The sequence below is a fragment of the Podarcis liolepis genome (assembly GCF_965112155.1).
Source record: "Podarcis liolepis genome assembly, chromosome: 7".
Classification (NCBI taxonomy): Eukaryota; Metazoa; Chordata; class Lepidosauria; order Squamata; family Lacertidae; genus Podarcis; species Podarcis liolepis.
The window spans coordinates 19840304-19854221 of NC_139561.1; the positions used below are offsets into that span (position 1 = coordinate 19840304).

At 45.8% G+C, this 13918-nt stretch overlaps 1 protein-coding gene and 1 long non-coding RNA gene across 3 annotated transcripts in view; both read right to left on the bottom strand.

Annotated features, from left to right (window-relative positions):
• LOC310711460 overlaps positions 1–13918 on the bottom strand; it is a 201190-nt gene that overhangs the window by 30987 nt on the left and 156285 nt on the right. The window lies entirely within an intron of this gene.
• CA6 (carbonic anhydrase 6) overlaps positions 1–13918 on the bottom strand; it is a 32040-nt gene that overhangs the window by 12230 nt on the left and 5892 nt on the right. Inside the window, exons 1-3 of one of the 2 annotated variants that reach the window (XM_083513070.1) lie at positions 10927–11063; positions 10626–10768; positions 6333–6512 (exon numbers count right to left, since the gene is read on the bottom strand). In XM_083513070.1, coding sequence (XP_083369196.1) covers positions 6333–6512; positions 10626–10704 — 259 coding nt within the window. In that variant the 5' untranslated portion in view covers positions 10705–10768; positions 10927–11063. Of the gene's footprint in view, positions 1–6332; positions 6513–10625; positions 10769–10926; positions 11064–13918 lie in introns of those variants that run through there. The other variant, XM_083513069.1, reaches the window with a different exon arrangement.

Below are 13918 nucleotides of genomic sequence, written 5' to 3' on the forward strand. Positions count from 1 at the left end.
CCACAGCTGCTCAGGCAATGGCAGAAGCAGAAGGAGTGAGAGCCAGAAAACAGCCTGCTTTGAGCCTCTTAGATTTTAAAACATGCCTCCTTGATGAATCCAAGATACACTGGTACTTTAAAAAACACACACACAACAACCACCACCTAGGAGTAATAATTTTCCTTTCTGGTTTTGAGGCTGCATTTGCATGTCTGTAATACAGGATAGAAACAGGTTTGGAAACATCATCCTCAGTTTTTAGATGCCAGCCTAAGGAATTTTCATTTACCCAGGCTTTTAGTGGTTAAGGTGGCTCATCTTTTAGCTTCTCTTTCTTATTTTAGGAATTTTATAATGTATACCCTTTTACATTTGGCTTTTGATTTGCTTGTATCTTATTTTTTAATTCAGCTGCTTTGGGACATTTCTTTTTCTTACTTATTTATCTCGTAAAATTTATATACTGTAAAAAGCAACTTCAACAGGGTTAACAAAAAGAATAAAACAGTCAAATGATCAGCAAATAAAACAGTCAAAAGCAACTATTTAAAACATTTCAAAAAGAATTAAAACAAAGAACGAGCTGAAAACATGATTAAGACACCCGTGAATGTTCTACATTTCTGGGCAGGCTTCTCTAAAAAAAATATGTTCAGCAGGCAATTAAAAGAGCACAGTGAAAGTGCCTGCCTGATATCAAGAGGAAGGGAGTCTAAGCCAACCCCAACCTCCCTCACCACCAAAGGAACACAAGTAAACAGCACAAGCAACGCTGACACCAAACCCTACATACATTAAGCATAACAGAAACATCGCCACCCGACCCCACCCCCACCCATCTTCCCTCCCTCCACCCCTTCCTTTTTTTTCTCCCCCTAATGTCTCAACAAATGAAACAGATTTGTAAAAATGTTACATGGAAAAAATATGAGAGACATTACACTTCTGTAAAACAAGAAAATCTTTAATATATTATTTTTTTAAAAAAAAAAAGAGGCAGGGAGTTCCAAAGTGTAAGTGCTGAGACACTAGAAGATCAATTTTTCACAAATGTGGAACGAATATTCTGTGGCACCTGGAGCAGTGCCATTTCTGTAGATGGAAGATGTCAAGAGTGCATACATGGGGCCAGGTAATATCCACAGTCAACGTTTCCCTTTTTTTAAGGGAAATCCCCTTATTCCGAATAGGATTCCTCGCAAGAAAAGGGAAAAGTTGACATCTATGGCAATATCTCACAGGTAAACCGGTCCCAAACAACTAACAAACACAAATATTGTTATTTAGAACAATATTAACTTGGTCGTTACTTTAGTCTAATCCGGAATGAATGAGAGAGAGAGAGAGAGAGAGAGAGCAGGAAACAATTGACTCTTCCTCCTCTCTATAAAATCCCCTGCCAAACTGTGAATAGAACATTTCATTCCTTTGCAAGGAACATGAGCGGATCTGATTCCCATCCTGCTTTGGAATTCAGAAGGAGATGAGTGCTTTTGTTTAGGAGCTCTCCCGAGGGCAAGCCAACCGAAAACATGTTTCTTTCTGCAGATTATACCCTTTGTGAGGGATGGGATCAAAACAAATACCAAAGTTAAAGTAAAAAATACACCCACAAACACAGCCTGCAGCAAGTGCCATAATGACATACAAACACACAAAAAATGGTTTAATTGTGTAATCATGCATTAAACCGTGGTTTCATAATTGGGGTTGTTCCCTGTTTACTTTTTCTGAGCAGCCTGGTCGACATGGGGAGGGGAACGTGGGGGGAAAGCAAAACAGAATTGCAAAGTAGGTCATTGGGCCAAACTGGGAGGAAGGTCCACTGACAACCAGGACCGTGTTTTTGTTTTGGTTTTTTTACACCCCAGCAAATACACTTTGGAAAGAGCAAACCTGACTTCTTTTTGTGGTATGGAATGCAAACAAACGAATAAGGGAAGACTGTACAGCCTCCCTCCACTGTCAGAGGCAGGTGTCTCTGTGTACCAGCGGCTGGCAAAGGCAAGTGGGAAAGAACAATTTTGGCCTGGCTGGCTCTGTCAGAACAGGATGCCGGACTAGATGAGCCTTTGACCTGACCCAGCAGGGCTCTTCTTATGTTCTAAGTCAGGGGTCAGGTCAGCCAACTTTTTCAGCAGGGGGCCGGTCCACTGTCTCTCAGACCTTGTGGGGGCCAGACTATACTTTGGAAAAAATAATAATGAAAAATTCCTAATCCCCACAAATAACCCAGAGATGCATTTTAAATAAAGCACACATTCTACTCATGTAAAAACACCAGGCAGGCCCCACAAATAACCCAGAGATGCATTTTAAATAAAAGGACACATTCTACTCATGTAAAAACATGCTGATTCCCAGACCATCCGTGGGCTGGATTTTGAAGGTGACTGGGCCAGATCTGGCCCCCAGGCCTTAGTTTGCCTACCCATGTTCTAATCTAAGTCATCTTGCTCTCCTTCAATGGCTTAAGAGGGGGATTAGATGAATTCATAGGGCATAAAGTGCTAGTCATGATGGCAATGTTCTGTCTCCTCTGTTGCAGGCAGTAATACCAGTTTCTGGGGCTCAAAAGTGGCTAGAGTGCAAACCTGGACCGCATCTTAAAAGCAGAGACATCACTTTGCCAACAAAGGTCTGTATAGTTAAAGCTATGGTTTTCCCAGTAGTGATGTATGGAAGTGAGAGCTGGACCATCAAGAAGGCTGATCACCAAAAAATTGATGCTTTTGAATTATGGTGCTGGAGGAGACTCTTGAGAGTCCCATGGACTGCAAGAAGATCAAACCTATCCATTCTGTAGGAAATCAGCCCTGAGTGCTCCCTGGAAGGACAGATCCTGAAGCTGAGGCTCCAATACTTTGCCCACCTCATGAGAGGAGAAGACTCCCTGGAAAAGACGCTGATGTTGGGAAAGATGGAGGGCACAAGGAGAAGGGGACGACAGAGGACAAGATGGTGGGACAGTGTTCTCGAAGCTGCTAACATGAGTTTGACCAAACTGTGGGAGGCAGTGGAAGACAGGAGTGCCTGGCATGCTCTGGTCCATGGGGTCACGAAGAGTCGGACACAACTAAACGACTAAACAACAAAGCAGAGAAGGATGGCAGGGAGAGTGCAGAGGTCAGCATGAGAAGCAGTGCCTTCATTCCCCCTGTGCATGCACAGAGAGTGAAGGATAATACCCCCAAAAATAAACTGAAGGGGTTTGGACTGGATGACCCGTTGGGTTCCTACCAACTCAGAAGTTCTATGGTTCTGTGACTGAGGGGCTGTTCTTCCTCCATGCTGAAGGAAATTGCCAGGGTTTTGCCAAAGCCCTGGGCAGCCAATGCGCTCCTAACAAAAATTGGTTCAGGCTGACCAGCAACAATGGTGCTGTTAATGAGCCTGGACGCAAAATACAGAGCGCTAAAGAGACGGAAGGGGTCCAGGGGAAGGGAACTCGACAAAAACAGCAGTTCACAAAAAGCAACAACTAATGTTCAGAGAGCAAAGGCTGATAATACCGCTGTGCTGAAACCCCCTAATGAGAGGCTGGTCATACACCGCCGTGTATAATAAGCAGGCAGCCTCAACAATGATCTCTTGGGGCGATACAATTAGAGATTCCTTTCCCTGGAGACAGTTTGTCTCAATGCTCCACTGCTTCCCCCACCTCCACCCCCCAAATCCATCAGCCATCCATGGTTTCTTGTTTTTGCTTCTGATTGCATTCCTGCCTCACCTTTCTCTCCAAGGTCCTCCCCTCCTCCTCATTTCATCCACACAACAACCCTGTGAGGTAGGTTAGGCTGGGAGGCAATGACTTACTTACCCAAGTTTCATGACAGAGCGGAGATTTGAACCCTGGTCTCCCAGGTCCTAGTCTGACACCCTAAGCACTACACAAATAGAGAGAATAATACCACTTTAAATAGCTGTGGCTTCCCTCAAAGAACCCTGGGAACTGTAGTTTGCTAAGGGCTCCTGAGACCCCCTATTCCCCTCACAGAGCAACAGTTCCCAGAGTGGTTTAACAAAGGACTCCCCTCTTCCCAGGGAACTCTGGGAATTGTCGCTCTGAGAGGTCAGTAGGGGTCCTCTCCTCCTAAATTAGCAAACTAGAACTCCCAGAATTATTGGTATCACAGTGCTTTAAACGTATGGTATGAATGTTGCCTAACTTAAAGGAAAAGGTAAAGTACAGTGGTAATAATAATTATAATAATTTATTATTTATACCCCGCCCATCTGGCTGAGTCTCCCCAGCCACTCTGGTTACATACTTAATTCGTTCTGGAGGTCCGTTCTTAACCTGAAACTGTTCTTAACCTGAAGCACCACTTTAGCTAATGGGGCCTCCCGCTGCTGCCGCGCCACCGGAGCACAATTTCTGTTCTCATCCTGAAGCAAAGTTCTTAACCCGAGGTACTATTTTTGGGTTAGCGAAGTCTGTAACCTGAAGCGTATGTAACCCGAGGTACCACTGTAAAGGTACCCCTGACTGTTAAGTCCAGTCGCGGAGGACTCTGGGGTTGTGGCGCTCATCTCGCTCTATAGGCCGAGGGAGCCGGCGTTTGTCCGCAGACAGCTTCCGGGTCATGTGGCCAGCATGACTAAGTTGCTTCTGGAGAACCAGAACGGCGCACGGAAACGCCGTTCCCACAAGTCTTTGGAAGAAATCATGTGCTTTAAATCTATGGTGGCTATGCAGGCTTGGTAGCTATTGCCCACAGCTAAAGAGAACCTCCAGGCTTTTAGGAGTAGTATGCTGCTAACCACTACAATAGCCATTTGAAGGAATAACCCCTGGGAACTACAGTTCCCAGGATTCCCAAGCATCTCCAGGTAGCACTAGGAATGTCCCCTGTGTGAGCCCCTGAAGAGCTGCTGCCAGTCAGTGTAGACAACACTGAGCAAGATTGACCAATGGTCTGACATGGGATAAGGCAGTTTCCTGTGTTCCTACATTCCCCCTGCTTTTCAAATTCACATTATACCGATATAAAAAAAACCACACACACAGTGAGTTTATCTATCAGCTCCGCTGCTCGTCTTGTTATGCATTGTCAGAAATAAATTCTAGAAATATCCCCATAGGGCACGGGAAGGATTAGCCAGCATATAACTTTGGAAGCTGTTCTTTTGTCCTTTTATTTTTTAATGTCTCATGAACAAATGCAAACATCTCCTACGTTCTCAATTGTGTACATGGTGCTGACTGGATCGCCCGCCTCTAGTTTGAGAAAATCAGCACAAAATTAGCAGAATAGATATTTTTTTAAAAGAAAAAAGAAAAAGAAAGAGATGACAAAGCAAGAAGCTGAAATAAACGAGATCAGGAGAGGCAGCTCGTTCAATTAAAAAAAGAAGCTTTTGTGAATGACAGTCAGCTGAAAATGTAAAAAAACCAACAACTCTGACTTCAACCATCACTAGGTATCTGAAAGACATTGCAGGGTTGGTGTTATGTATCACACCAAAATTCACACCACTCTTAAAACAGGGGCTGTTTGGCACTTATATCCAGCTTTTAACCTTGGTTGCAAACAGATTTAAAGCCCTGGTTTCAAATGGGTTTAAATCTAGCTTTGGTTTCAGATTAGTTTCAAGCTAACCTTGGTTTTAAATGGGATTAAAGATAACCATGGTTTCAAGGGTCATCTGGTTTTCAAATGGGTTTGAAGCTAACCATGGTTACCTTAAATTTGGGGGAACCAGCTACACCATGGTTCATGCTGATTAGGGAAGGGAGAGTAGCATTTGCATGGCAGAGAAGAGGAGAAAGAGGCTGAGGGAGGCTACAAGCTTCCAGAGTTCTCCTGATCTCATAACCATGGTTAAGACAGAGATTGGGAAATGCTATGTTTTCATGGTCTTAGGCAAGCTACAACCCCACAGTAGTAATACAAAGGATAATGATTTTCAGTTACTTTACAGTCTCATAATAAATGCACCTTGGGAAAAAATAAGAACTGTTGAAATGTCTTGTTATTATCAGCCGACGGGCTGATCTAGCAGCCTTAAGGGCTTGCTTATCTAGAAAATAACCCTTGTCTTGAATTGTTATTCTGCATTTGGGAAGTGAATCGGGACTTGACATGGCAGGTAAACACATTCCCAGGAACACAGGGAGCTGCCTTATACCAAGTCAGACACTTGCTCCATCTAGCTCAGTATGGTATACACTGACTGGCAGCAGCTGGCCAGGATTTCAGGCAGGGGACATTCCCAGCTGTACCTGGAGTTGCCACTGGGGATTGAACCTGGGACATCTTGGATGCTCATCCACGGAGCCATGGTCCTCCCTTCCCCACAGCCATTCAGCAGATCCACCACCTTTTTTACCTGTTGCTCATATTCACCTGAATGCCCATTGTTAGTCATGGTGAAGGTTCCTTGCAGGGGCCCAGCATAGCCGTGGAGCTCCAGCGGTTCCAGTTCCGGAGAGTATTGGACAGACCTCTTCCGAATATCAATGGGGGACTGACGCTTCCCGAGGCAGTCTGGGAAGTGATTTCCCCAGTGGACTTCATCCAGTTCCCCTTCAGAAGCAACGTCAGAGAGGAGGGAAGAGAAAGAGGAGAGGCTGTCAGGCTGAGCTTGCAATGAAGAAACTGTCTTAGGTAGAAGTTCTGAGGCACACAGCCCTAGGCAGCTTGAGACAAGGATATCTGAACTATCATGTCTCTCCTCTTATATACCCAATTCATCACTCACACTCTACAAGAGAGGGACACCTGCAGGAGGTCCATATGATACAGGAATAGGGCCTTCTGTGTGGTGGCTCCAGCCTTTTGGAATTCCCTCCTGTTAAATATTAGGCTGAAAGTACACCATACAGTGGTACCTCAGGTTAAGAACTTAATTCGTTCCGGAGGTCCGTTCTTAACCTGAAACTGTTCTTAACCTGAAGCACTACTTTAGCTAATGGGCCTCCTGCTGCTGCCACGCTGCCGGAGCACGATTTCTGTTCTCATCCTGAAGCAAAGTTCTTAACCCGAGGTAATATTTCTGGGTTAGTGGAGTCTGTAACCTGAAGCGTATGTAACCTGAAGCATATGTAACCCGAGGTACCACTGTATATTTATAGCACATGGCTTCCCCCTTCAAAAACAACAACATGGGAACTGTAGTTTGTCAAGGGTTCTGGGAATTGTAGCTCTGTGGCAAGTAAACTACAGTTCCCGGTAATTTTTTTGGGGGGGGGCCATGTGGTTTAAATGTGCTTTAAATCTATGGTGTGAAGCAATGCTTTATGCGCTAAATGATTCCCTAAGAAGTTGTGCTCTTATGCTCTGACCACTCAGACGCATCTAAGTGAATCTCTTCTTACTGCCTGTCACGTTCTCAGGGTGCTATTCCCTGAAGTTGGTGTATAAACACTCTAAAGATGTTGATGCTGCTGTGGTTTAATTAATAAAATACATTCCATGACATCACAGCAAGTCAGGGCAGGGCTGCCAACCGCAGCTTGAAAACAACAGCCTGTTTAGGTAGTGTGGTGGGGCTTGCCTGTAAAAGCTCCAATATTCCTTTAATGTCCAAATCTTCAAAGCAACTCATGCAAATAGACAAGGCTCTTTCCTCTCTCTCTCCCTATGTCTCTCTTATCAGTATATTTAGCTCTTATGGCCTAGTAGGGGCCTCAAGGTTGCCTCTCAAACCTCCCTGCTTTGTTTGCAATCGATACGGGAACCTTTCCTCTCATCTTTGTCAGTTCTCTTGTTGGCGGTCAGAGGCATTGATCCGTTCCGCCACACTCACCGCTTTCCAAAGGAAAGTGCGGCAGAGATGAAAACAGACGCGTTGGCCTTTTTGCAGCAGCCTCCGAAAGAATGGCTAATGGAGAAGGATGGTGGAGGCTGTAGTCCAGCAATATGGGGGGCGGGGAGACACAGCTTCCCCATGCCTGGACTCAAGGCTCCTGGGAGCACCTTCCAGAAAGGAAGCTCCCTGCTGTGTCTCTGCATGAGTAGCTGTTCTGGCTGCTATTAAGACTGTTCAAAACAGGGATAGGAACCTGCGGCTTTCCAGATGACGTTTGACTGCAACTCCCCTCAACCCTAGCCCCCAGGGCCAAAGGTCAGGATGATGGGAGTTGTAGTCTGAAACATCTGGAGGGCACCAGGATGGCTATCCCTGAGTTGAGAGTCACAGTGAAGAGACCTCCTGTTAGTGCCCAGGTCAGCCATAATGCTCCCTAGTTGAGCCTGAGCCAACTGCTCATTCCAATCCTAGATCGATTTGGTCGTATGAATGGAGCTGAGCAGTTAGAGAATCTGCTTTGCCTGCAGACGGGTTCCAGGTTCAACCCCTGACATCTCCAGGAAGGGAAGGGAAAGATCCCTGTGCGCAGTCTTGCAGCATTACTGCCAGTCTGTGTAAGTGCTACTGAGCTTGGTGGACCCGTGGTCTGGTCTGACTCCACTTCCTCTGTTCCTTTTTTGTGGGGAGCAGCCTGTAATCCAGGGATAGATTCTCCCTATGGTTTTCTGACAATATATCTGCATGGCTGATACAGTCATACCTCGAGTTGAATGTGCTTTGGGTTGAGCGTGTTCGAGTTGCGCTCCGCGGCAACCCGGAAGTAACAGAGCGCATTACTTCCGGGTTTCGCCGCTTGCACATGCGCAGACGCTCAAAATTATGTCACGCGCATGCGCGGAAGCGGCAAAATGCGACCCACGCACACGCAGACACGCTGTCACATCTTGCGTTCTGTTCAGGATGCAAACGGGGCTCCAGAACGGATCCTGTTGGCATCCCAAGGTACCACTGTAATTGCTTATATATATATATATATATATATAGAGAGAGAGAGAGAGAGAGAGAGAGAGATATTATGTACATAGCTAGGGCTGCCATACATCCGGAATTTCCAAGACATATCCGGGATTCGTCCGTCGGAAATAGAGTCTGGGTGGAATTTCTGAAAATCTGTAAACATGCCCAGGAAAACCCAGGTGTATGGCAACCCATGTCAGAAGCAGTGTTAGAAACTGAGATATGAAAGCTAGGAGCCAAATGGCACCTTAAACCTAGGTTATGGGCGCAACAACGGAATGTCTAGGCACACTTTTTAAAATAACAATACAAAGCTGAAAATGAATGAACTGCAGCTTAAATATTGTGTTCATTTTTCACATGGTCTAGTCCTTTCCCTGCCCACCCCCCTAATATTCTTAAGAGGGTCTCTTCTCCAGTCTTCAGAGAGTAGCTGGAAGTGGGGAGGCAGAAAAAGGTCCTCCTTTCCTCCCACTCTGCAGTTTTAATCTGAAATCTTAGGCGCAGCACTGCGGCCAGAGCTCAGAAAATGCTCATGCCAATGAAATTCCCTGTCACAAAATGCGCCTAGAGCAATGGGAGTTTTGAACACTGGTCGGAAGTGGTGTTTTTTGGGCAAATTTCCTTTAAAAATAGTTCAAAAAAACTCAACAACTCTTGTGCCCGGATTCTCACTTTTTGAAATATGGCAATCCTAACATAGCATAAGAGGTGTTAAGTTCTTGCTTCGTTGTATTAAGGGGGTTGCACTACCCTTCCCCACAAACAATAAATATTTTTCTGCAGGAATGGAATTTTCCTTTACACAGAACAACATTAAAAACAACAACAACAACAACAACTTGTATATCTCCCACTGTAATGGTACAACCCACACAACCACCTCAATTTATATTTAGTCCTTTGTTTTTTTTAATTAATTTTTTATTGAAGTTTTAACAAATCACCACAATACAATAACAACACCATAACAATGACATACTAACAAACACAAAAAACAACAAAAAAACAACACATATAACTTCAATTTTTACTTTCTTTTAGCTTACTTTCACGACTTCCTCATACCTTCCCTTTCTGTATTCCAATTTCAAATTCAATTGTCAGCAAATCCTTACCCTACTTTTAAATTAGTTTTTAAAAAAATATTTTCTTCTAATTATCCCTTGCCGCTTTTAACCCCTTAATAACCAATCCAGCATTTTTCTAACCTTCATAATTTATATTTAGTCCTTTGATACCCTATGTTTCCCCCAGGGAACTTAAAAATAAATAAATCCTCGCAACAATTCTGTGAGTCAAGCTAGCTGAGATGTTGTAAATTTCTCCAAGTCACCACTTCAGAGCTCAAAAGGGGGATTTGAATCTGTCACTATGTGCACACTATAAAGCACATTTCCACCAAAGAACTCTGGGATATGTAGTTTGTTGTGAGAGCTAACAATAGCAGTTCTGTGAGGAATAAACTACAGTTCCCGGGATTCTTGGGGGAGAGGAAATGTGCTTTAAATATATGCTTGCATTTCCCCAATCTCTCGCCTGACGCACTAGCCACTATGCCACACTGCCTTTCAACCCCATCATTCCGTCACATGCGCAGACTTGGCATTATTTTTAAGCCTACATGCGTAGGGCTACAGGGCTTGATGCTGCAATCCTGATCCTATTTGCTCGGAAGGAAATCTTGCTGGAAGCCAATTGGATTTATGTCTGAGCAAATATGCCTAGCTTAGAGCTCAGTTTCAATCTAAGCCTTTCGTTTCAACCGGGTGTCAACCCTGCAGGTTTCCAGCAACAGAAGGGAGAATGTTAAACGCAGCGCCTACCCCCCCTTCTCCTCGCACCCCATCCCAATCCTGTCTCCTTATTACCTTTGTAGGTCCAGTGCAGGACATGAGAAGAGCTCAGATGCAAAAGGAACAGGGGGAAGACCCAGCCGCTAGTCCTCATGGCTCTCCCAAGTCTGAAAGCAGGTGCCAGCGAGGAACCAGCCCGTCGTCTTCTCTTATTTATTCTCGAAAGAGTAAATAACAATTTACTTTAAAGCCAGCCTTTTCCCCTCCTGCCCCACCTTTCCCTGCTCCCTGCCAAAACAATAACAGATATCATCAACCTGCTGGGGTATTCCCTCCCCCCAAGCTTACATCTCCTAATGATATCTTATTGACCCACCTGGGAGAAGATCTGCCAGGCACTCTAATGGGATAGCAAAACAGCAAAGAGCACAAGGTCAATGGCACCAAGGCAATGTAACGTTCTGTACTTTTGCAAAGCTCGCGGTCTCCCCTCTCGGGAGCCGGCGTTATTGACCTTCTGTACAGCAGCGTCCTGGAAGCATTAATGTTTAATGCTTCCCAGCATGCATTAGGGCAGGGAGGGGGGTAGGGAACCTTCAGCCCGGGGGCCAAAGGCAGCCCTCCAAGACTCTCTGCCTGGACCTCAGGATACACAAAACACACCCACTTCCCAGAGCGGAACCTCCACCGGCCCGGCTCTGGGCTTCATTCCCCGAAATCTGGGTGGGATACCCTCCAAACTGCTGCCAAAGCTTTGCAGCCGTTTCGCACCCAAAACCCCACGTTTTGCACACACATTACCTCCCAAAACTGAGTAATTTGGGACCCCCCAACCCCAGCATTACCCGATTGACTCCAAACTGGTGCCAAAGTTTTGCAATATTTTTGCACCCTTTTGTACCATGAACCCTACGTTTTGCACCGCCACCCCCAAACTAAGAAATCAACATTCAAACAGGAAGTCATAGATATCTCCCCCCCACCCAAAAAATATATATGCAACATTGTCCAATTCACTCCAAGCTTGAGTGTTTTTGCCTGGCTGAAAAGTGCCCTTGAACTCTGATCATGCCGCATTTGCCTGAGGGTGTGTGTGTCTATAGAAAATAGTCTACTGTACAAAAATAAAGTTTACATTTACATTTGTTGCTCTGGCCACCTTTGCATCCGCCCCTCCCACCCCTAGCATGTGGCCCCTGGGAGTTTTCACAGAAGGGAATGTGGCCCTCGAGCTGGAATAGTCTCCCTACTAATGCACTGGGTCTATAGTATAAAGCAGGGGTCGGCAACGTGTGGTCCATGGACAGGATGCAGCCCACAAAGACCATTTTACTGGCCCACGAGCTGCCCCAAACTGAGCTGCCCGCTTGGCGAGTCCCCCGCGCGCTGCGCTAAACCAGCGCAGCACAGTGTGCGGACTTGCCAAAAATCACGCCTGCGTACATGCAGATACTGGAAATCACGTCTGCACATGTCCAGATGCCAAAAATCGCTTCTGTGCAGGTGCGATTTTTGGTGTCTGGGCATGCGCAGAACCGATTACCAACGATGCAGACATGTGAAGACACGATTTCCGGCGTCGTGCTGCACCAGTCTGGCCCACAGACAATTTCCGTGGGAGTGCTCCAGCCCATGGCCAGTAAACCTTGCTGACCCCTGGTATATGGGCACGTGGTGTCACCACCATAGTGAAGGAAAGCCGGTTTGTGTTTGGTCAGCATCCGGGCAGGAGGCCGTTCAGGGCCTCAGGCGCGATGCAAATTTCATAAACAAGACTTCAGGCACACAGATGGAGCCCCAAGGAGAAAACGTCAGACTCGGCACCAGAATGTAGCAAGTTTGGAGTACCAGCTTGGGCTCCCAGACCTGGAAGTGCAAGAACACCATCCCAGAATAATATGCTACTGAGGAGGCAGTGCCCAGGCCTGTGCCCAGACTCCATCCGAATCCCTGACCCCAGAATGAATCTGGCTGATTCAGGTCGACTCAGGATTTGGCTGGAGTTGAGGCACTGGAGTTATTTGGACCTATCACAGCCGGATGGGGAGATCTGGAGGCAAGGAGGGTGGAGGAGACTGCACAAGTTTGGTTCAAGGTCCAGATCAGGTCAGGTTGGCTCCAGATCATCCTGGGTCAGATTTTTCTCTCACTTTTAGGGGAGATGGGTCTAGTTTGGATGCTGTGTCTTGTTTCCCCCCAGTCCTTCATAAGCTGTGTTAAGTTGTGGGTGAACATATCAGACGACACAGCGATTCTTCAAACAGCTCTTGTTTATTCAGAGACCAGAACAGAACTGAGCTGACGGGCTCAGTCAGCCTGCTTGTATAGAGCTCCAGTACAATGTTACTGTAGCAAATTTCTAAAACTATCCAATCACTGAACGTCACTTTCGATCCTTCATTTGCATAATTATCTACAGTATCCCCCTGCTGGCCCAGGGTGGGAACTTCAGTACATAACACCCTGTACTCTACATCTGGAGGGCACCAGGTTGACTACACTAGCCAAGCAGCAGTTCTCAACCTGTGGGTCCCCAGATGTTGTTGGACTACAACTCCCATCATCCCTGAGCTCTGGCCTTGCTAGCTAAAGGTGATGGGAGTTGTAGTTCAACAACATCTGGGGACCCACAGGTTGAGAAAGGCTGAGCCAAGGCATCCTCATTCCCACCATTTACCTTCAAAACAACCTTGCAAGGCGGGATAGGGTGAGAGAGGTGACACCTGGCCAAAGGTCACTCCGTAAGCTTTGTAACTGAGTGGGGATCAAAACCCAGTTTTCCCTGAATTTAGCCCAGTGCTAATTATTGCACTAGCTGTCCCTTTATTGGTTTAAAACAAAAGCTGTGGACCCCATCGCAACAGGAAAACGCTTTGCGTATGCTGAGAAATATCTTGCTCTTAAATTCGTCGCTGTCTTAAAAACAAACAAAAGAGAAAACCTTTGGTCTCTTTCACGAGGATCCATACCTAGGATCAATGTTTTTGCAGCGCTGGCAAACACTAGATCTGTGATTTCAACTGTACAGTCTACCAATGTGATTTTTAACAAATTAGAGGGCTCATTCCATCAGCTTTGCCAACAGACCAGCTGTATCAGGAACCTCTTAGCTCTGAACTGTGTCAGCTGGTCATTATCGGAACAACTTTTTAAAGAATTGGTGCCTGAGTTTGCTTTCCTCTTCCCTCCGTGTCCCTTTTCCCTTGTGTGTTGTGGTGGGGGTGGGGGTTTAGATTGTAAGCCTGCAGGCAGGGACTGCCTTGCTTTAATTAACTGTAGGTAAGAAATGCACTAAATAAATAATATAATAATTTAATGGTGGATTTGCTGGCCAGGTGTGGAGGGTTGCCACCCACAAACATTCATGA